Source organism: Amblyomma americanum, chromosome 5 (assembly GCF_052857255.1).
Source record: "Amblyomma americanum isolate KBUSLIRL-KWMA chromosome 5, ASM5285725v1, whole genome shotgun sequence".
Lineage (NCBI taxonomy): Eukaryota > Metazoa > Arthropoda > Arachnida > Ixodida > Ixodidae > Amblyomma > Amblyomma americanum.
Window position 1 is genome coordinate 131,227,300 of NC_135501.1, and position 22,384 is coordinate 131,249,683.

General features: G+C 47.7%; 1 protein-coding gene across 1 annotated transcript in view; it reads left to right on the forward strand.

The window, feature by feature from the left end:
* Positions 1–22,384, forward strand: part of LOC144135026 (uncharacterized) — a 78,998-nt gene that overhangs the window by 49,941 nt on the left and 6,673 nt on the right. The window contains exons 11-15 of the mRNA XM_077667797.1: positions 4,095–4,226; positions 6,191–6,410; positions 11,599–11,752; positions 16,955–17,076; positions 20,782–20,908. Coding sequence (XP_077523923.1) covers positions 4,095–4,226; positions 6,191–6,410; positions 11,599–11,752; positions 16,955–17,076; positions 20,782–20,908 — 755 coding nt within the window. The remainder of the gene's footprint in view (positions 1–4,094; positions 4,227–6,190; positions 6,411–11,598; positions 11,753–16,954; positions 17,077–20,781; positions 20,909–22,384) is intronic.

Sequence of the window (22,384 nt, forward strand, 5' to 3'; positions counted from 1 at the left end):
TAGTGCGAGCGCTCTTCTTCACTCAGCCTTAGTGCTGGCCTAAATTTTATCTGCCACTTCCTTTTTCCTACACTCTCGCCGTAATTCCTGCTGTCGCCGTAGCCTCCTTCTACGGCCACTCTCCTTCCCCATCTTGAGTAGCCAGACTCCGATTGGTTGGTGGCAACCTGTGGTGGCAACCACGTGCCGGTTACACGTTCTCACGCTGTCTCGATACATTCCTCTTCCACAGTAGTCATACTCCGGTTGGGGATTTCTCAGCTTCCTCTCCATCCTCCTCCTTCCATGTTAACCCCCTTCCTGGACAGTTACGGTTGTCACCATCTTCTGGTTACTGCTTCCTATGCTCTCGCCATAAAGCCTCCACATGGTATCCGTGACAGCCGCCGATTGGTTGCACCTTCTTACACTATCGACATTCCATACTCTTTCCAGGGCGACCATCTTCCGGCTGAAACTCTTCCCCTTTCCCGACCCCTTGCCCTTTGCACGGTAATCATCCTCTGGATGATTCGTGTGGTAACCACCCACTGGTCGCGCATTGCTCCGTTCACGCCATGCCTTCGTCTTTGCACGGGAACTACCTTCCGAGTGGTGTCCCTGACATTGCACCCAATGGTTAGTCAGATGACTACGACAGGCTACGACAGACTACAACGACGTGAAGCCCATGAACAGGCGTTTAACAGATATCGCTGCAAAAGTTAATAACAACAAGAAATTGTAGGCTAAATGAGTTCGATCTTTTTATCAGAGAGAGACATTGTAATGTTGATTCTGTTTTTTGCAGTGATTCACTAGAGGAATAGAAGGAAAACCTGCCGAGGGCTATTTATTTTTTAGTCACTCATAGTGTCACCGGAGCTCGTCCTCGGTGGATAGCTAGCGCCGCGTCAATGAAACGCTTGCGCATGTGTGTAACCACTTTACGGGTACTTTTGCGTTCCTCCTCCATGGCAACTCGGCCGCCGCGTTTCGGTGGAGGCAAAACGCAAACATTGCCGTGTGTTGTGCGGTGTAAGTGTACGTTAAAGATACCCGGGTGGTAGAAATTATTGCAATATTCCGGAGCCCCCCACTAAGTCATTCCTCTCTACTTTCGTCCTCCCTTCACTTAAGGCGTAGTTGAGGTGTTCGCCAGGTAGTGAGACAGTTACTGCACCATTTCCTTTCCACAGAAATCACTAACCACGACTATCGTCCTCCTCCAGACTTTACTTTTTCTGCTCCTCCCCTGCTTCATGCCCCTTTGCTTCCCTTGCCGACGGGACTTTGAATAGCTCAAGCCAAGAAAACAAGAGTAAGAGAGCACGCGGTGACTGTGTTTTCGCAGATTTCGATGCAATACAAGGTTCCCCTAAACGACTTTCGCACAACCCCCCTCCGGAGACTGCTTTCGATACAGCGTATTTTTAGCAGTGAGAGAATTGATGATTTGCGACCAGGTTGAAATTACTTACAGCCGTTGAACTAAAACTGTGAATGAAATAATTATTTTTGAGTTCGCTTTATTTATATATTTATGTATGAAAACTTTAGTGAATGCATGACAAGTCTCAGTCTTATGTGGTCAGCTATTCCGGCAGCCCATTGGCGTGCGCAACAGCGTGGACCCTGCGGACGAGTCCTTGTTGCTGCTTTGGGTCCTCGCTTTGGCGAATGATCTCCCATTGCTCCAAATAGAGATTAGGAAGCCTCTCAATAAAGCGATTGAAATGATATGCCAATATCATGTCAAAATCCGTAGGTTTTTCGCCATTGTGTGGAAACTCTAATTTGTGGCGTCTTCCTGTAATCGGCGAAGGGTCTGATCTTCCATATTGTCTACAGTTTTGTGACGTGCAGGGTATACATATCCCACCTGTCAGTAGCCCTGTTGGTTTCTGGCATAGCTGATTATAGGCTATGTAACGTGTTCATTTGCAACGTGGGCTAAAGAAGAACCACGATGTAAGACAGTTCGGTCGTGCCGGTGAGCGGAATCATTCCCTCCCGTTAGTTGCATGTCTTTAGGAACTTATATTATTGAGGCTTGATCAGCAGGATGTTTTCCTAGGAGTTTGAAGTCTAAGTGAGTCATTAGTGCAGTTTTTATATTTCTGCGCGAAATTTGGGAACTTGTGAGTACACTGGCGTTTGGGTTGGTAGCTCCCGCAAGCGCGATAGCTGTGTCCTCTTTGTGAGTGGGCTTGGACAGGCGTACTGACGCGCAATTGATTAGTTTGCCTTCGGGATTCGTTATCGCGATGGTTATCCGACCTTGGATTGGACCGGCTGCATCCACGTAGAGCGTGTCCGGGCGGCCTTCCCATTTATTGCGCAGGCTTGCGGCTCTGGCTCTTTTTCGTAACGCTTTATATGTAGGATGCATATTTCTGGATATTCGAAGGACATAGATGCCCTACCAGAACGATAGAGTGAGTTCCGTTCTTTGGTCGGCCCTGTAGGGTGCTGTAAGGGGTTTTGTTCAGGGGTATGATTTCGCAGCGATAGCTATATTGCGGTAGCATTTCCAGCATTCAGCGTGGCGGTGCCACCACGCTGTCACTTTGTTGGTCACGTGGTGCGGAGCAGCTGCCGGCGGCCTCGCGCCGTGGCTGATTACGTGAGTCGTCACGTGGTTGGTCACGTGGCCAAGTTTCATTAGGCCGTCGCGTCGCTACAGGTTTAACCAAAGCTAAACCACCACCATTTTTTTTTCTCTTCAAGTACAGGACTTTGGGGAAAGCCATGCAGACTTATCTTAAAGCGGAAGGGGACCACCTGCGCGGATGATGCTGAGGTTATTATTTATTTAGAGTGGCGCCGCGGTGGCTTAAAGGTTATGTTCCTCGGCTGCTGACCTGAATGACGCGGGTGCAATCCCGACCACGGCTGTCGAATTACGATAGAGGCAAAATTATAGAGGCCTGTGTAATCTGCGATGTAAGTGCACGTTAAAAAAACACCACGTGATCGAAATTTCCGCAGTCCTTCCTTACGGCGTCCCCCATAGCCTGAGTCGCCTTGTGCGTCGAACCACAAGAAACCATAAACCAAGCGATTATTTTTTTACAGTACTTTTAATCCCTGTATCAAGAGATTATGAGATACTGAATAAGATAAACAGTGTTTATGTGATAAAGAAACAATGGAAATGCAGAGTGAACCTAAACCAACACAAGTTGGCATAAAAATTACTTTTCGATTAGGGCTACAAATTACTGTATAGCATTTTTGAGGACCGCACGTGTGTTTGAGTCACCCGAATCCTTCATTGCTCGGCGCAACATATTTAAACTGAATACAGAAGTTGGCACGCAAAAAACGAGGACATGCGTAGATAGACAAAGAGGAGCACTATATCACGCGACCGCACCAACTTCTTCAGTACGCATGTCAACCAACTAGTCCAGCTTACTGCTCTCCTAAGCAAAATATTTAAATGCATTCTTGGTGGCTGGAAGGGAACACACCAGAAAATGTCAGTATCTGGCAGCACACCCAGTGGATCAGTTCATTTATAGGAAATTTCATTTGTTAGATGATCTATTCTTTTTAAGATGGAATACAACTTAGTTATTGTATATAATGTTAAGATTTCCACAAAGCAAACTTCGGCCGCTAACTGAGAAATGGATATCAGGCCGTGCAGAAAGAAAGGTAACCCGACTTTCTTCCGCCGAAGTTTCGTTTGTCATGATTTACAGGAGTGAACGTGTGCTAAATAAAAAGTAATAATGTTTTTTAGGAAATAAATGGTATAGTAACCGTCTCACTTCGTGGCGGAAAACTGCGCCTTAACTGTCCTCAGCTGCGCCGTGAGGGAAGGGAGGAAGGTGGGCGTGAAAGAACGAAGAGATGCCCAAATGCGAGGCTCCGGAGTAATTTCGACCACCTTGCGAATATTTAACGTGGCCTGACGTCGCACTGCACACGGGCGACCTTTGCGTTTCGCCTCCGTCGAGATGCGGCCGCCGCGGTCGGGTTCGAACCCGGGTACTCTGGCTGAGCTGCCGATAAGGTTTACACCCTCCATCATTATGCAAGAAATCAAGCATCATGTTTTACATTGCGCAATTTTAAGCCTATTTTATTTGTTTTTCATTCTGAAGCACACTCCAGTGTAGACATGCCCGCCGCAGCCGCCCTCGCAGTGCCGGGCTCCTTCAGCGACAGCAGCCGACGCCGGCAAGCCGTGAAGCGACGGGCGCGTGTGGGAAACCTGAGCTTCAAGGCCGAATCTGGTACGAAGAAAACTGAGCACATTCTGTACGAGCTGTACGACTCTTCTTCTTTTTGAGCCTAAGATCAGCGATGCCAAGGGAAATTAAATCTGCTTACCCCAAGCGGACGAGGAATGATTACTTCTACATTGTGCCAGAAACGAGGCTGCCGCTCACGACGGTTGCTTAGAGCAAGCGCTCTTCTTCCATTCGCGCGCTACCGACCAGGGTACTATCCACATTCCTGGTCCAAAAAATAAAATGCTCAAATGACTTTTTGACTTCAGTCATATGATGTCCCGTTGTAAGCTACTATTCAGGAGAAGCTATATTCCCTGTCACGGTCTGCATCCTTTGACAACGGCTCTCTTATTTTCTGCCACTAATTGGAATACCAAACTGTTAGTATTTTTCTCGAGACGACTGTTCTTTTCTTTCTTGTTTGGCATTCCCTGATGTGAACCAGAGATGCTGTTTGTCGGACATCATAGTACACTATTGCACTTTGTTTCGCGGTAGAGTGGATTTATACGGAAAAAGTGATGTATGCAAGCGCGCCCACCTCGAGAAATTCGGGGCCCTGTGAAGAGATTGTGTTGAGAGATGTTTGCCGTAAAAAACGTGCCTTACTTTTCACTCTCCCAATAGCTGTGACGTAATAGCGATACCTGTATTGCGCCCTCCCACTCTTGCTTCTTTCGCCAAGTACGTGGCCTACCATACCCACATGCCCGTTTTACCGACGCTATCCCAAACTGAAGACCATGATGAAGTGCACATTGTCCTCAGTTTCAAATGCCCAGAATTATTAACAGGTGAAACAGAGGCAGATTGTATATGCTCCATGGCAGTTCAGTAGCCTTGAAAAATTAGCTCAGTGGCAGTAGTGGCCATGCATGTTGTACCCAGTGCGCAAGCGACTGAAATGTTTTTCCGTTTCATGAGGTGTACTCAAAGACTCAATTTTTGGCAATCATTTCTTTCTAGAGAAGCCAACCCCATTCGTTCGTGAATAAACTTGTTGTACTGTATGTACTGTTGGCAACAAATTAACACAGTCAAGAGTAATAACACACCAACATTCAGACATCAACGTTTTAGCTCCTTTAGTGGGAATACAAGCTCGCTTGAATAACACTTCTTAACGACAGTCATCGCGCCTAAGAAGTAAAATTAACGTGCGCAAGTACTGAGCGTCCCCCAGAAAAGATATCTTCGCGTTTCAGCTGTCTTGTGTTTAATTTGCAGCTGGTAGTGCAGTCCGAGGCGATTTGAAGGTTGTTACACTCACGTGCAGCGAACACGAGCAACAACGTTTTCCTGCTGTGATGAGGACAGAGCTTCATATAGAAATTACAGTTCACTGTTTAGGGAGGCAATAAGCATGAAAATCATTTTTACTGCGTTCACCCTTCATGCACAAACAAATTGCATTAGGCGACACATATTTAGCCAAACATGCTCTCCCTGAGATCAGCTCAGGCTGAAGTATATGGCGCCTAACCATGTTTACTAGCAGGAATTTCCCTATGAGGAAGCGTTCAAGTACAACCTCTGTGCAGGCTTGTCGTACTTGTGTGTTTACAGCGAGTGCTGTACAGAAGAGTACTGGCTCGAAAACTGCGGAGTGCATCTGAAGAATACGGACCTTTTTCGGTTAGAGCCGAATTCCAGGAAACAATTTTGGCTTACGGCTGTTGTTTTTTTAACTTCTGCAATGTCTTTATAAAACTTACCACAGCAGCAACTAGATAACCTAATCTGGTTTTGTTTTTTGCTTTTTTCTGGGTTTAACGACCCAAAGTGAGTCAGGCAAACACCACACTTTCTGTTCTCTTTCTAAGGAGAACCAGATTTGATGCTTTCCAGAGGTAGTTTCGCGCCGCTTTTCGCTTTGATCTTGGAGGAAGCTAAATATGCAAGAGCAACCTGCACCCGCTCAAATAAAGCTTTGCGCATGCAAACTGTACGGGGCGGTCTTGCAGGCTCGCCCAAGTTGCTTGCGTGTACATTCGGGGACCTTGGCGTGAAGAGAGCAATGGTTCCCTCGGATGGGCTGTGTGACGTCGTGTTCTACACAGACGTGGAATACGACAGCGACAAAAACGCCATCGCTTCTAAGGACGGAGGCCAAGCCTTCAGCATGCTGAATTCGGCAGCGAGAAAGTACACCAAGACCACCTTCGGCACCTCAATGTCCACAGGGTGAGCACCATCTGGTGTGCTGAAACTAGTCGGTTTGGCTTCTTCAGTACGTCGAAATAAAAATTGCCTCACAAGAGGATGTGGAACGCTGTCTGTCCCGAGCAGCACAGGAAATCGGCCCAATATTTAAAATGTATTGGCAAAGGCATGGCCTTCAAAGGACCCTTGTAAAACCATCCCTGCTAATATTGTGTCAATTACCTGTACTGCTTGGGGTACTACGACCGCTGTGTGCTTGTTAGGTGTTAGGTGCTCGTTCGTTCGGCGCGTTGTTTTTCAGGGATGTATATCTGCTCCTGATCAGTCAAAGGTTGAGCAAGGCTTTCGTATGCTGAATATTTAATCCGAAAAAGCTGAATATTTTCAGATAGCCAAGGAATGGTTTGTGAACATGCCGTAAGGAGCAAGGAGCCGAATTCCTCAGGAACACTGCACGGGTAGTGGCTAAAAAAGTTTTTTTTCATCTTAATTTAATGTCCTTGTGAACGTAAATTAGCGTGCATTTCTTCATTTTCTTCGTTAAGAATATAAAATTTTGGTCGTAGTAAGGTTAAAAGAAGACGGAATTTGGAGTATGTGATCTTTCTTTAAAAAAATATTCAACATATCAGATAACTTAAACCGCCAAATAAAGTACGCCTGACACTCACGAAGTTCTGCTTTTGCGTGCGTCTTCTTTCGATATCGATCAGCAATTTGTGTTTATTACTTAGGTGACGGGTTGAGACAATGCTGAGTATAAGGGAAACCTCGGCAAACAAGGGCTTCTTTTTGATTTGTTGTTACTCCGCAGGTTTTTGTGAGATGAAACAAAACAAAACGAAGCCGTATTAATAATTTAAAGGAAAACGGTCGATACGAAACGAAAACAAGAAAAACACACTCAACACCCGTACAAGAATACAGAATAAAGGTTTGGTTTATGGTGGTTTAACGTCCAAAAGCAACTCAGTCTATGAGAGACGCCGTAGTGAAGGGCTCCAGAAATGTCGACCAAATGGGGTTCTTTAACGTGCGCTGTCATCGCACAGTACACGGGCCTCTAGAATTTCGCCTCCATCGCAATGCGACCGCCGCTGTCGGGATCGAACTCGCGTCTTTTTGGCCAGCAGCCGACCGCCGTAACCACTCCGCCACCGCGCGGCTGCAGAACAAAGGAATAAAGGAAAGAGTTCACCGGGTACTGAGCGTCCCAGGTGAGGAGGGGATGCCCTGCAGACAGGGCAGAAGCGGGTGAATGTAGTGCGACGCGTCGCTGGCGTTGCGTCGAAGGAAGCGGCGGAAGGGAGCCAGGTGGTAGTAGGAGCGGAGAGGAACACAGGGAGACGCCGGTGGTCTCCCGGCAACCGCCCGAAGAACTTGGCAGCAGCAGGAGAATCGTAGGCAGATCCCGTCGACGGTGGCCCGAAACGCCAGAGGTGTAGAGCAGGCAATCCAAGAGTGCTTCTAGGCAGCACGGAACTTCAATACATCGACTGCTACCTTCACGCTTGCAAAGAACGCAGTAGGCTTGCGTCGGTGATCCAACGGAGGTCCATGGCAGCACGGACCCAACATTGAACACCTGCTACCTCCACGCTTGCAAGGAACACAGGAGGCTTGCGTCGGTGATCCAAATAAGGCAGGTCCACGGCAGCACGGAGCCAACGTCCGATGGCTTCCACCTCCACCTTCGAATAACCCAATCTCCGCTGCCCTGTCTTCCTTTACTCCTCGGTTTTCTGACACGTCAGCTCTCCGCTCCTCGTGCTCGCCACGCTCCCTGTCGCCGTCGTCTCGCACACACCATTCGCACGCGCACACGCGCAACACTGGGCTAGCACGCGCAGCGCTCCGCTGTCCAACGCACCACTGTCGACGCACCGCGTTCAAAAAATCCTCCGAAGATTTGTTGTGCACCTCACACAGGTCCATGCCGATCTGCTGACAAGGCCTTGAGGGGGGTTCAATGGGGACAGAAATCTTGCTGGTGGAGTGGGAGCGGTCTATCGTCGTTGACAATCTCAGCAGGTTTTCACATAGGGCGAAATCGGTGGACAGTCGGGGCCAGTAACATTTGTCTCGAATGCGGCGGAGAGTACGAGAAAACCTGAGGCGTCTAGATGTCGGCTCGTCCCGAAAAGCTTGTAACGAGGAGGCAGGCTGTTTTGTTTGAATAGTTCGTCAAAGAAAGCAATCGTGGTTCCTTTGATAACGAGCTATTATTCTTCGCTGAAGTTCATCAGCAGCAATTCAACTTTACTACTGCGGAAATATGCAATGCCTATTGTTATGCCAATTCCTCGCTCTAGAAGCAATTCTGTTTTCCCATCAGTAAGAGATTGCATGTTCTTGGCATCCGTGGCTCCTAAGGCGACCATGATGCTTGTTTGGGGTGGGACAGTCCCTTGTTCATTCACGACACTCAGGGGAGCATGCTGCTCCATGGCTGTCATCGAAGGTCTGGTTTCGTCCGTCGAAAGCGTGATGAGCTTGTATCGAAGATCAATGATCGCCTGATGCTCATCTCGAAAACACATGCCCAATATCACATCGCTGGAAGAGTGTTGCAATACTAGGAAGGTCGCCGTATAGGTATGACCCTTGACAGTCACTCTCGCTGTGCGTCTTCGTGATTGCTTGATTAAGTGTCCTCCTGCAGTGCGAATTTGTGGGTCGTTCCAAACGATCATGCCTTTCCTCAACTGCGCAACGAATATTCCAATCATCACTGATCAATCGGCCCCTGTGTCGACCACAGCGCCAACTTCCAGGCCGTGAATAGCTGCCTCTAATTCAGATGTCCAGGCACTTGCGTTGCAGGTCGTCCTCAAAGTCGGGTGATGGCTTCGGCGGGTATGTGGATCGTGGGTAGGGAGTGTCGTCGGGACTTTTCTAGGTGGCGGTGCCGTTTCAAAGTTCGGTCGCTGCATGGTCGAGCGCGTGTTTGTGCACGCTGTCGGCGTAGCAGGTGCGACGTCTTGATGCGTCCTGCTTGGTGGGAGAACTTCGTCGTTTCGCTGGTAAGCAACTTCACCTTAAAAGGTCGCTTTCTCTTCTTTACCCTGCGGTGGCTGGTCTACCTTCCGTGAAGAAGCGCTGCGCAACTGCGGCCCGACGGCTGAAAGCCTGGCGGCGACATTGATTGTGCGCGGGAGAGACGGCTAGATGATGCGTACTTATCTGGAAGCAGGTACTCGTCGATATCCCGCGGTCTTCGACCAGGACGGGGTCACGGGGAATCATCAGGGAAGGTACGCAAGCCCATTGTTTTGTAGAGGCAGTGCGGAAGATGGTGGCCGTGGTCGCCGAAATGGAAGCAAAGTGGGCCGCGCTAGTCAGGGGTCCTCCAGAGTTCAGCTTTTCTTGGGTGAGTTTGCGATTAAGTTGGGCATGCGGGCGATTCGGATGATTGGTGCGGTGTATACTGCTCCTGGCGCAGTGTGGGAGGACGCCTTTGGCTGCACACTGCGGCGTCTTAAGTCATGGCCTGGCGTTGTGCGGCCGCCGAAGTTGGAGTGAAAAGTGCCTGTTGCTCATCTAGCACCATATTCATGAGGCTCGCACTATATCTATGTGGGGTTGTTGGCAGCAGACTTAGTAGCTCTTTGCGGACGATTTCGAGAATAACTTCAATCCTGTTGTCACTAGGTGGTGGTCATCGTGTCCGGTCGAATTGAAGAGACATAAGCAGGGCGGTTGTACAGTCGAGTGTGGACGTCGAGGGTCTTCTCGATCGTGCAGGCTCCTTGCATGGTTCTTCGACAGTTTTTTTTTTTTAGTCGGCTGGCGTACGAGGCTGGCAAAGAGTTGTTCTTTTACGCCGCACATTAATAACTGAACTTTCTTTTCCTTGGTCATCTCGAGGTAGAAGCGGCGAAAAAGGCGCTTCTGTTGTTTGATGTAACCGAGGACGGGCTCGTACGAAAGCTAATCCTACATTCGAGGAGTTGTTCGGCTGTTTCTTTCCTCACAATAGTGGCGAACACTTTCAAAAGTTACTTCTTGAATAGCCCCAAGTCGTTAGGGACGACTCGTGGTTTCCGTACCACGCACGTGCTGATCGCTCTAGTGAGAAAAATACATTTATAATTTTCGCCGCATCATCAAAATTGCTGAATAATGCCACGCGATCTAAATGGTCCAACCATTCTACGAGGTCTTCGCCTAGGGATCTATTGAAAATTGGCGGCACCCGCGGATTCTGCAGCATAATCGGGGTCGGCATCTTTGGCGAGGTTGTGGTGCTCGTAGCAGCGTGTGTTTTCTGTAACGTGCTGTCCGGCAGGGTCTCGAACTCAGGCTTCTCTCCCTGGCGACGTCGGCAGGTTGGGTGAACTGGGGGATTGTGCTCCGGTACGAAGCGCAGATGGCTGGCGTCATGATTTGGGGAGGGCACCCTGAATATGGAGGCGTACCCAGCATCTCCACCAGATGTCTCGGAGTGGTGACTGCAGTTGGGAAAGCAGAAAATATGCGAAATTTATGTCTAAACAAAACTCTTTATTTGGGCTGACTTGCGCCCACTGTGGACTGAATCACTCGGCGGCGGCGTAGAAACAAGCGTGCTCGTCGGTCGTCGGAGAGAATGCCCGCAGCTGTCGGCCGTGCTCAATTTAAAGCTGATAGCGAACTTTCGAGATAAAGCGTTCGAAGCTACTACAACATTCTGGAACAATGTAGAATTGGCTCCTCCTGGATGGGATCAATCGAGATAAATATGGTCGCGTCTTGCATTGCAAACAAAGCGATAAGCGGCGTGCCAGCTGCTTTGAAGAGTGAACAAACAGTACACAGATCCCCGGCAATATTGTTATATCACGGCGGCGCCTCTTAGCTAATTGCTTTGATGTATAGGCTCGTCTACTCGACATGATCTTGAAATAGATATTCTGGTAACATTTATGAGGAAACGCCTTGCTACATTAATTTTAAGGGCGTTTTTGAAGAAGCGATTTATCGCTGATGTTTTATAAAAAGTTTCTCAGAAAATATCTTACTGTCGACACCTATAAGGCCTTCCGATCTAGCCCAAGACGACTGTAACCATTCGGAGCTGATTCAAGACGCTGAAAAGAGGTTTTGCGTTTCGTGAGCTAGCATGCGATCGTGCCACGTTTCTCTCAGGTTGTAGTTTAGTATTGATACTCTCGGAAGCCCAATCCTAATAGATATCAGTACGAAAGCTCGTACGCTCATTTATTCACAGGTCGATCGCAGATGCCGTGCAGGACAAGCTGTCCCAACTCACCGCTTCCATGGACCTGCTCTTCCGCGCCCGGTTCATTCACTTTGGGATGCTTAATGTCGAAAACATAGAGAACTATGACACTTTGAAGGGCGCAGATCTGAGGTACCTCAAGGTGAGCTCACACGACTCATCAGCATTTATGACTTCTCGAAATTGCGGTTTAATAACAAGTTGTCCTCAGCGCAAAATGCCTCCTAGATTTCAATGCAAGCCACATGTCTGAGTTATGAATGTAGCCCGCGTCTTATTGAGCATTATTCTCCTCTACCCACGCGTTAGCCTCCATGCCTCATCAACATCTGGATTGAGAGGGAGCGAACACCCCAATCACTTTCAACAAAGGATGAAAAATAGTAGAACTAGTTTTATCTCTTTTGCTTCCTGAGATGGCGCTATATTGGTGCCACACAGCTGTAAATGGTTTAAAAGAGATATACAAAGGTCTCAGATATGCATGATCTTCCAAGGTAGGTTCGTACGCTCCCTACATTTTATTATTATAATGTCGTATTTTAGGCATTGTTTCTTTTCTATTGTACATTTTATGCCATTGTTCCTGCTATTTGTTGCCTCACTTAAAATTGACGACGCTAGAACTATTTCTGAGGGCCATCCAAGAAGTCGAGGCGACGATCGAATCTGATACGAAAGAAACAAAACACTAATTACAACAGTATTCTGCGTCACATAGATAAAAGTCAGACTCCCATCGAGAATTTAAAATGAGAGGAGAACGTTTTAGGCCAAACTCATTACTTACTTCAGTGGGATTTTATGGAAAGAACGCAAAAGCCAGCTGATCTAACATCTTCACCGTGATCCCGTGAATCGTAGGAGAAGGCAGGAGACTCAGAGATCATGTTCATGTTCCGTCTTATGTTCCGGTGGCGCCACAATGGCGCCGTTTAAATGGCTCGTGCTTTATGGTCAAGTTGGCTACTGCACAGGGGGGTGAAACAAGCCACCGGATACAATGGACCTCAGAACCAAAGCTCAGCCCAAACGAACAGTCATTTAGCAGCTGCGATCTAAAATAATCTCTGGAAGCTCTTTCTGCACATTGATTGGCGCAGCCACTACAAGTTCTTCGTCTTGCGCGGCAGCTAAACACAGTGCCCGAGTAGAGGCTGAGTGCCACCGGTGACAGCACCCAAGGACCCCGTTTTTCTCGCTCTAAACTCCGTCTACTATAATACTGTGGTGATTCATTAAAGCAAACATGTGCACCTCGTCCTACAAAACCAGGCGTCGGCACAGCACCTCGAGCACATCCCCTGCCATTTGCCTTGTTGTTCATTTCATGTGGAAGGAGGCTGTCGCGCTGGCAGTTCGGCATGCACCGCGTGCACGGCCAACCGCTCCATCAGCAGTAACGAGAAAGCAGTGCGTACGCTTTTTGCTCCACTGCACTGCAGGGTCGCGTGAACGGCAGCTAGTGTAACGAGGATCATACCCTCAGGCAGTTCCTTCTGCACAGTGAGCTATGCACCGATACAATGCTTCTCCTGTCGCGGCTGCTAAATGCGCCGTCCGAGCGTAGGTTCAGCGCCGCTGGTGCTAGGATTAAGTGGTCTCGTTCCTCTCCCTCGTAATGGCTTCCTCTGCTGTGACGACCTCCCGAAGCACATGCATGGGTAGTTTTTCAGTCAGGCCTTAAACCAAAGCCTCGAACACATATCCTGCTACTTCTGAGATGTAAAGGCCTCCTTCATGATTAAGGAGTGAGGTTGAAGTACTAGTTGGCAAGCGAGTATGTCTGGAATATAAAAAGTGGTCATTAAGTTTAAACAAAATACAAATATCCCTCCTACACCTTTTATCTGAACATATGGCGAAATTATAACACTCTAGTAGCGACGCGAATTTGCATTACCCATTAGTGTGATTATCCAACTAGTTTTTGTTATACCGGCTGTCGTTTGACCCAGCGCGCAGCAAGAAAGGGCGAAGAATGCACACTGCTTTCTCTTCCTTTATGGTGTAGTGGCTGGCAGTGCACGTTGTGCATGCTGATTCGCGAGTGCCATGTCCTTCTCCTTCGATGGTAACGAACCGCGCACACCATGCCGTTAGAACATTCCTCAACAACGACGCTCAACCGAAGGAATGGGCTCTGTCGAATTGGATTTCTAGACAGAAGGGGTCCTCGGGTCTAGGACAACCCACAGCACGAAATTACCTTGCAGGCTTCTGTAGTTCTGTCTAAATAGTACTTTCTTATCCTTGAGAGGAGAACCCTAAATGCGAACAAGCGCCATTGCGATGGGCACAGCAGTTCTGGTTTGATGGTGGTTGCTGAAGACAAAGAAGGCAGTATATTCCATTCAGCAATAACCAAAAGTACGGATGCTCTAAATCGACGAATGCTTCTGTAATAAAAAAATTCATATGTCGATAACTTTCTTGCGCACCACAGCTTCGTAGAACCAGGGTTTTGTTTCGCAGTAGAAAGAGGAAGAGCTAACACTCTGACGTGCCCTGACGGGCTGTTAAATAAACAATAAACAGATCTGGAGAGTTGTGCGCTCAAGAAACAAACCGATATCGACCGCCACCTAAACCTTTACTCTTAAGATGCGCCGAACCAAAATGCTTCAATCGTATCACCTCTTTTGTCAAGCGCGAGGGCCAGCTGGCGCGCAGAAATCTACAGTCGCAATGAGGCAGCGGTCGTGTTCGCCTATCTTCAAATGAATGAGTACATGTACACGCTGAAAATCCCTGAATGCGTGTCCCGTCGCCCGACTCGGATGGTGCTGATGGAGCGAAGTGCTGGCATCATGGCACCATACTGAGGGGCATCAACAAATCGTTAGTACTAATACTACTAAAGTGGAGAATTTGATTCTCAGAAACCCACTGCAAAGATAGGCTGCTTCAAGTCGAATAAGTAATATATGGTTTACAAGATTCCCTTCGACTTATGCCCCGCCCCGTACATCGGTGAGACGAAAAATTTGAGCGAGAGACTTCAACATGAGAAAAACTATTTTTCGAAATCGCCGCAGAATAGAGGGCAGTTATTAGTATTATATGTACCGATTTTGCTAGGTAGATTTCGCCACGTAGTTCATACGCCTCTAGGGAAGGCGACGTCAACAGACTGCATTGTTGCAGCTGGGAGAATAGGAGCGCCGCACCGTCAACTATTGTTTGGTTTGGTTAATGGGGGTTTAACGTCCCAAAGCGACTGAGGCTACGAGATTCGCCGTAGTGAAGGGCTCCGGAAATTTCGACCACCTGTGGTTCTTTAACGTGAACTGACATCGCACAGTACACGGGCCCCTAGAATTTCGCCGCCATCGAAATTCGACCACCGTGGCCGGGATCGATCCCGAGTCTTTCGGGCCAGCAGCCGAGCGCCATATTCACTCAGTCACCGCGGCGGCCCGTCAACTTTCGCATGAGCGCATTGGCCGAACACTGCGAACTTTTTGAACAAAGAATAACCTTCGGCCTAGCGAAGCGTGGAGATTAATCTGCTTAAGAAACTTAACTTGAAATTTGGTGTATCCAGTGCACTACAGGTAACGTAAACAGAGAAATCTCTTTCGTCAAGTAAGCAGGAAGAACAAGCGACGTCTGCTTTAGTCACCCCGCACAAAAGGATCGAGTTGGCCCTAGAAGGTTGTGATCATATATTTAACCATTGTCTGGTGCCATAAACTCGTCTATGTTAGAAACGCAGCCAGCCCATCTTCCTTGAAGGAATTTTATATTCAATTGTGGTACTTCAGTGAGTCACATGCATACATAGCTGTGGACGGCTAAGCGTCACAGCGACACGCGCTTAAAAAAGACAGCTTTCTATCATGTAGCACAATAGAGGCCAATCTCATCCCGTCAGGCCCGACTCTAGAGATTCGTTACGCTTCAACAATGTCACATGCGGGACGATAGGGTGAACAGCAGCATGTCTTTTGAATGCAAAAAAAAAATATTGCGCCCTGTAAATTGAAGTGCGTTTTTCCGTATCTTTCTGTGTTGTTAACTTTTGCTCACGCATATCCTGGTTTGACCGACATGCTACTTTCCTTACATCAAGTTAATTCCACAAAAACCGCATTCTGCTCGATAAAAAGCATCTTGACGCCTTTTTGTTTCTTAAGCCACCTCAGGGCACAGTTTTTGTTTGGCGGTTTTCACAGCACGCGGCGTGCAGAGACCACGACTTTAACGTCGTGTCTCTGGACCACCGTTTCCAAAGTGTTTGACAGGCTTGGAATACACGCTATTACAACTACCCGCTGCATGCTCTGTACAGCATTGTTACCGGCCTGCGCTTGCGGGAGCATTGCTTTATCCAGACGCGAAACGACTGCGGTGAAGGGACGAGTACTGTAAGCCCCCATAAATTTCTCGGCAGGATAGTTGGAAATATCGCGTTTAGGAAACGCTCACATTTTCTGTAGGGTATGTTTAAAGTTCATTTTAGCACTGTTTTACGAGTTTTGAAATTGAGAGTTGAAACGCAGGAGCGGCTCGATCTTCCGACATTCGCAGTATCAGAAGATACTGTCGAATCGAAAAGAAAACCTTATCTAGAAATGTAACCATTAATTTACTGGTGGCTCATACGTAAGATAAAAAGCAGTCTTAAATTTCTGTAGGGCGTATAGCTCCTTATTGGTATTGAAATTTTATTTTGGGGATTAACAAAAAATCCAGCAGCCTAGGGCTCAAGCCAGAAAATACTGCCTTACAAAAGGGTAAATGTATCAATACAAAACAGGAATCAATGCACTTGATAGAATGAAGCTTAAATCTTGAACAACGAAGTAACTAGTGAGGCACCAAGCACATGAAACATAATTCCACTAGCCATTGAGGTAATGGAAACGAATGTCATGTACCAAAAGTCCAAACAAGATAAAGTCTAACAATACTTTGAAATGAACGGAAAGCTTTAAAATCATGAGACAAGGTTTAGATGAAAGCAATTTATTAAGCTTATTGAGCCTGAATTTCGAAGAAGTGCCCGCGCGGCAGCGGGACTAATTTAAGCGAGCGCGTGCTTCAGGTTGGTGCTGCTGGAACAGGACTGCGCTTTGCGCTTTATGCCATGCTGTGCTTTGTGCCCGAAAAACCCATTCCCAAGCAAATAAATACCTACCGATTGTGCGGACGTAGCCGATTTCAGAACACCTAAAAATGGCGATCACCAGAATAATGGAGGATGAAGTCTTGAAGGCAGCCCATGAAAGCAGCCAGGTTCTGAAAGTGAGGCGCCACTCATTTAAGGTGTTGGCGCTTCGTGACATTCCGGTACACGAAGTCAATCTCAGTGATGCACTCCTGCGCGCGGAAACTGCAGGTCGTTGCCGACTTCCTGAAGAAAAAATTGACGCACCGACAGTACCACTCCGCTTTGGGTTTCTCACTTCGGGACGGCTCCAAAGGCGATGCTAGTTTGGAAGCGGTGAGGCGATCCCCACAGTGAGTGACGATTTCCCGATGTTTCTGACGGAACTAAAACACAAGTGGCGCAGCAATATTGGTCCCAGGAATGCTATGTCACCTGGCGCAAGAGCTTCGAGATGATACTAGTTGGAAAACTCCGCTTCAGATAAGCAGAATCCCAAGGGGCCTACTTTTAGTGTGCTTATGGATGGCGGCTTCATCTGAGAAGATGCCAGTAAAAGCTGCCGCCATTTTAAGGCATTTTGTTCTGAGCAGCGTTTATTTTTTTGCTCGTATAACTTTTACTTTGCCTCTCAGACTGTCAATTTCTTAGTGTATCTATTTCACTGATATTGTTTCCAGCAGATGAGTGTTTATCTAACACTTGAAAGTTCGCAACTTAAACACATTTTATGCTACTGACTACAGGAGCCGCGACACTTCCTAAACCTGCAAATCTTGGCTCCAACCCGATCACTGTTTCTTGTAGATTGGGCCTGTGGGAAGTTTCGCAACTTTTAATATTAAAGAGGTCTGGTTGACGCTATCAGGCTCTTCCTGAGTGTTACCTTATCGGTCGTTGGGCTGCTGCACAGTCAAGGTACCAATGGCAGCAGCAGGTACACACCGCACTCCTGCGAGAAATGTGTCGACGCGAAATGTGGAAAGGCATGCATTAGAATTGAAGCTAAAAAAAACGCCGTTTGCCAACAACAATACATAGTCTTTGTTGTGCGGTATTACTCGACTAACCAATGGCAGCAGTACAGCAAATCAATGTTTTGTCATGGACAAGTAGGCATAAAAACTTTCGCACTTATAGTGTCCTTTCTTTTTTACTTTTAGATTTGTTAACAAGGAAAACTTTCACAACGAACAATTTTCTTACCAGCTGGGAACAGTGTATGGCTGTCATGAATGTAGGCAGAGGTTCTCTGAAGGCATAATTTATGCCCGGCATAGCCGTGCTACGCGGCGGTATGCTCAGCCGGCGCTCGACGGCGTAGTGCTATCGCATGGCGGCCGTTCTTGTGTGCGTGAAAACAACGCCACAAAATCTTCCTTGTTGAGACTAGATGTAACCATGCTCCGCAAGTGCGCAGTGCTCATCCTATGACTAATTTTTACTTTACTCCCATATGTTGTTTCGACCCTGCAGGGCAGTGCGATGCATCGCACAGCAACAAACTGGAGCACACACATTAGAAGCGTAATCAGGAAGGAATTGTAATGCTTTGTCAACCACTGCGTGTTTATAGAAGCAGCCTTTTCATTAACGTTGAAGGCGAGTGTGCATAATCTGTAGACGGTACCGTGTACATGGTCACAGGGCTGAAACTTTGAGGCCAACAGAAAATTTTGGAAAAAGAGTAAGAAGACTGTCTAAAGCAATGCAAAGGAAAGAAAAAAAACTGGCCATTTAAACTATGGCTCGCTGTTGCTAATTCAGCGAGAAGGTATCTTGCAAACCTGAGCTTGAAGTCTGCTTCGGCTACAGTGGGGTTTTTGGCTTTACACAAGCATCGTGTATTCTGATCTAAAATGCAAACCGCACACACATGGCTTGGTGTTGTAATAAGAGAGAATTACTCATTGCCATCCACCTAAGCGCATCCATGCTGCTACAAAGGAAAGCTAGACAGCTTTCACAGAATCTGTGTAGTTAAAGAATTCGTTTTTACCGAGGTTCGAACCTGGGGCCACCGCTTCACCGGAGCAGTCTCTCTACCAACTAAGCTAACCCGGAAGGCAAGCGTACGGTAGGGCTAGAGCGAATTAATCAATAACTGGAAGTAGGAACAGTGTTAGTCACATGTTTAGGGGAATCCCCCAAGGTGTAGTGGCTTTTGTAATAAGGCTGTAAATACTCACTGCCATCCTCCCAAGCTCAGCCATGCGTCTTCAAAAAATCTGTATAGCTTTCCTTTGTAGTAACATGGCTGCACTTGGTGGTTGGTATTGAGTAATTACTCTCTTGTTACAAATCTACTCCACCTTCGGAGATTCCTCTAAACATCTGACCACAGTTTACAGTTTACTGTTGCATTGTCATGGCTTCATTACTTTTCATTTTCAGTGATTAGTGCACTGCAAATCAGTGCTTCATGATACCTTCCCCGTCTTTAATTCTTTCTTCTTCTCCTTTTTATTTATTGGAACCATCACGAAACTGGAGATTACACGCAGACTAGTCTTAGCTGATATCACTTAAGCAGCTTCGCAATGTAAAAAATGAGAGCCGTAACGTTAAGAGACAGCACGAGGTGACTTCAGAGAGAACAACTCTTCATATCGAACTTGGATGAAGCAAACGAACTTAAGCAGGACGCAGTGCGCGAGGCGCATAGACGGGGCTCTGTTTGAGCAAGAGAGGACACCAGAAAAACTAACGCTTCGCCGAGTGCTACACAGAATGAGGCTCGATGGTGCCTTCAGGAAAGAGAAAATGAAAATTGGTTTTGAGGAAAGGAAATGACGCAGTAACTGTCGCACATATGTTGGTGGGCACCCGAAATGCACCATAAGGGATGGATGGAAAAACTTTATTTTCGTTAGAACGCATGTGCAGACGATTCCGTGCTTGATAGCCGTCAACCCGTGGTTGACGGCGGCCTGGGTGGCGTACACCACAGCCCTGGTCTGGACGACCGAGTCTGAGCTGGCCATCACGGCCTCCCACTGCTCGAAAGAAGGATCACGCATAATATCCGCCGGTGGCGGCGCTATGCTACAGCTACATGATATGTGGTTATAGGCTGCCATTTCCTGACATCATGTGCATTCCGGCTGAATGTCAGGGTAGATTTTGCTTAAGATGTATGCGTTGAAGAACGATCTCGTCTGCAATCTTCGCCAGACGCACTCCTGCGCCTTTACCAATTGCTTCTCCGGGGGCGGGTAAACTCTCCGCTCAAGATTGTAATGGTTAGTAAGGTCTTGGAAGGACACCACCTCATCTCTCGTGGACCTCCCCGGAACGTCCGGCTCACCTGCTCGGCGGGCGAAACCTCGAGCGTTCATGTGAGCTGTCTCGTTGCCAGGGTTTCCAGAGTGTGCCTGTACACAGACAATTTCTACCTCCGTAGTCCCTCGCCCCACGGCTCGATTTAGCAATCGTGCCGCTGTGAGAGATATTCTGCCCGTCGCGCAAATTTCGCATGGCTGTTTTTGAGTCGCTGAAAATCAGGTCAGCTTAAGTACGAGCTATAGCTAACGCTATCGCTGTCTCCTCTTAGTTTCTGAGGAGCGGGTTTTGACTAATCCATAAGAGAAGGAAGCGACAAAGAAGGAAGTGAAAGAAGACAGGAAGAAAGAGGTGCCATAGTGGAGGTCTCCAGAATAAATTCGACCACGTGGGGATCGTTGACGTGCACTGACATCGCACAGCACACGGACGCCTTCCTTTTGCGTTTCGCCTCTATCGAAACGCGGCCGCCACAGTCGGCTTCGCACCCGGATGCTCCGTCTCAGTAGACGAGCGCCTTAACGACTTAAGCCACCGCGAGGGGAACATTTCTTTAAAAAGTTACTAATCCAATCGCTTCGTGAAAACGTCGCGCTGAGAGCGCCTGTGCAGAGCAACGCCCCACCCATTGCCTTCTCAGGGGTAGTTGACATGCCCTTATGCTAGATAAAGGTAAAAAATATACATTTAGCTACATTAAGTAGGAAAATAAGAGTACATCACGGTATAAAGTAGCTCTCTCACCATGCATCATGATTGTCTGCGTTTCCCGCCAGCGATTTCCCGGGTCTGACGATGATCGTCCTTAAGCTGCACACTGAGGATGTAACCAGCGGCGGAGGTTACTGGCCAGTGGCTCCAAATCCTGATGGTGTCTTCTCCGAACACAACACACTCTCACTGGTAAGAGGCTGCGTTCACGTGGGCGTGTGTGTGCCATGAGCGTGCTTGTATGCCTGCCCTGCGTCATGGTGCCCTACCATGCACGGCAACCTCCGGGTTACCCCACGGTGCACGTCGTTTCTCTGAAATGTGGGAGCTCAAAATTGAATATGCGGAAATCGAGGGTGAAGTGTCACTCTCTTATTTGGTGGGCACCTCGAAACCGGAGGGAATAAAATTGAAGAAAGAGGGACTGAAACAAAGACGACAGAGTTAGGCGTTGTGTGGTGGAGGGCTTTGAATTAATTTTGATCACTGAATGTTAATTAAAGTGCATGACATCGCATAGTGCAAGGGGCGCGTATTTGCATTTCGCCTTCATCAGAAAGCGTCCACCACAGCTAAGATTTCATCAAGCGTCCGCGTGCTCGCGAGTCGTACGCTATAACCAGCCGTATAAAAAATTAACGTTGGCTTTCCATAAGCAGAAAGGGCGCAAAAAGATCATTTTAGGTGGACACCCAAACCGCACCTTGAAGCAGGGGATTAGGCGGCCGTGGGCTGTGCGATGTAAGTGTACGTTAATGATCTGCAGGTTGTCAGACCCAAGCAGCACAGGCAATCGGCCCAAAATTGGAAATACATGTGCGAAACCGGTCCGGCAACAGACCAGAATAAAATCATCCATTTCTAATATTGGGCCGATTATCTGCGCTGCCTGGGGGAGTACTCCAGAGACCTCTCTACGGCAACCTCTTCTTCTCTCTCTTGTTTCACTACCGCCTTCGTTCCTTCCCTAACTGCGCAGTTGAGGTGTCCGTCAAGAAGTGTGAGAGGCCTTTCATTTCTTCATAACCAAGAAAAGAACGAACGACGAAAGAGAGGCCTGACAGCATACGGCCGTCTTAAGTTTGAGCCTATCGAAACGTGGTAACACGGTCGGAATTTGACCTGCTTCCTCAGGGTCAGCAGCTGAGCGCTCTAACCACTAAGCCATCAAGGTGGGTCAGGCCAGATATGCACAATATAAAAAAACTTCCATGCTCGCCAAGGCTAAGTTGGTTATGTTGCGAGAACTGAACGAAATAACAATGCGGTAAAATGTCTAAACTTGTGTCCTTATTCGCGCATAGCTTTGCGTGCATCAAAGAATTAACCTATGGCGTCGAATATCTTCAACTTCCTGCCATGCAGTAGGCATACAACTTTGGCCGATTCTTGTGCACCCTTATTTAAGACACTAACGCACACTTCAAACCCACAGTTTCCTGATCAGTGGTGCCGTCAGCTGTTACAATGGTAAATAATTTAGTTGCAGAAGTTGGAGGGCTGCACGTGCAATAACTCAGTTTGAGAATTGGAGTGACCCGAGCGGAAGAGCTACCTATTTGTGGTGCTTGAAAAGACGTTTCAAGTTACTACGACCCACTTTTAACGAAACCAGCGCTCGTTCTAGCGGCGTCCCAGGGTGTCCCGGCGAGCCTCAGTGGGCCGCGC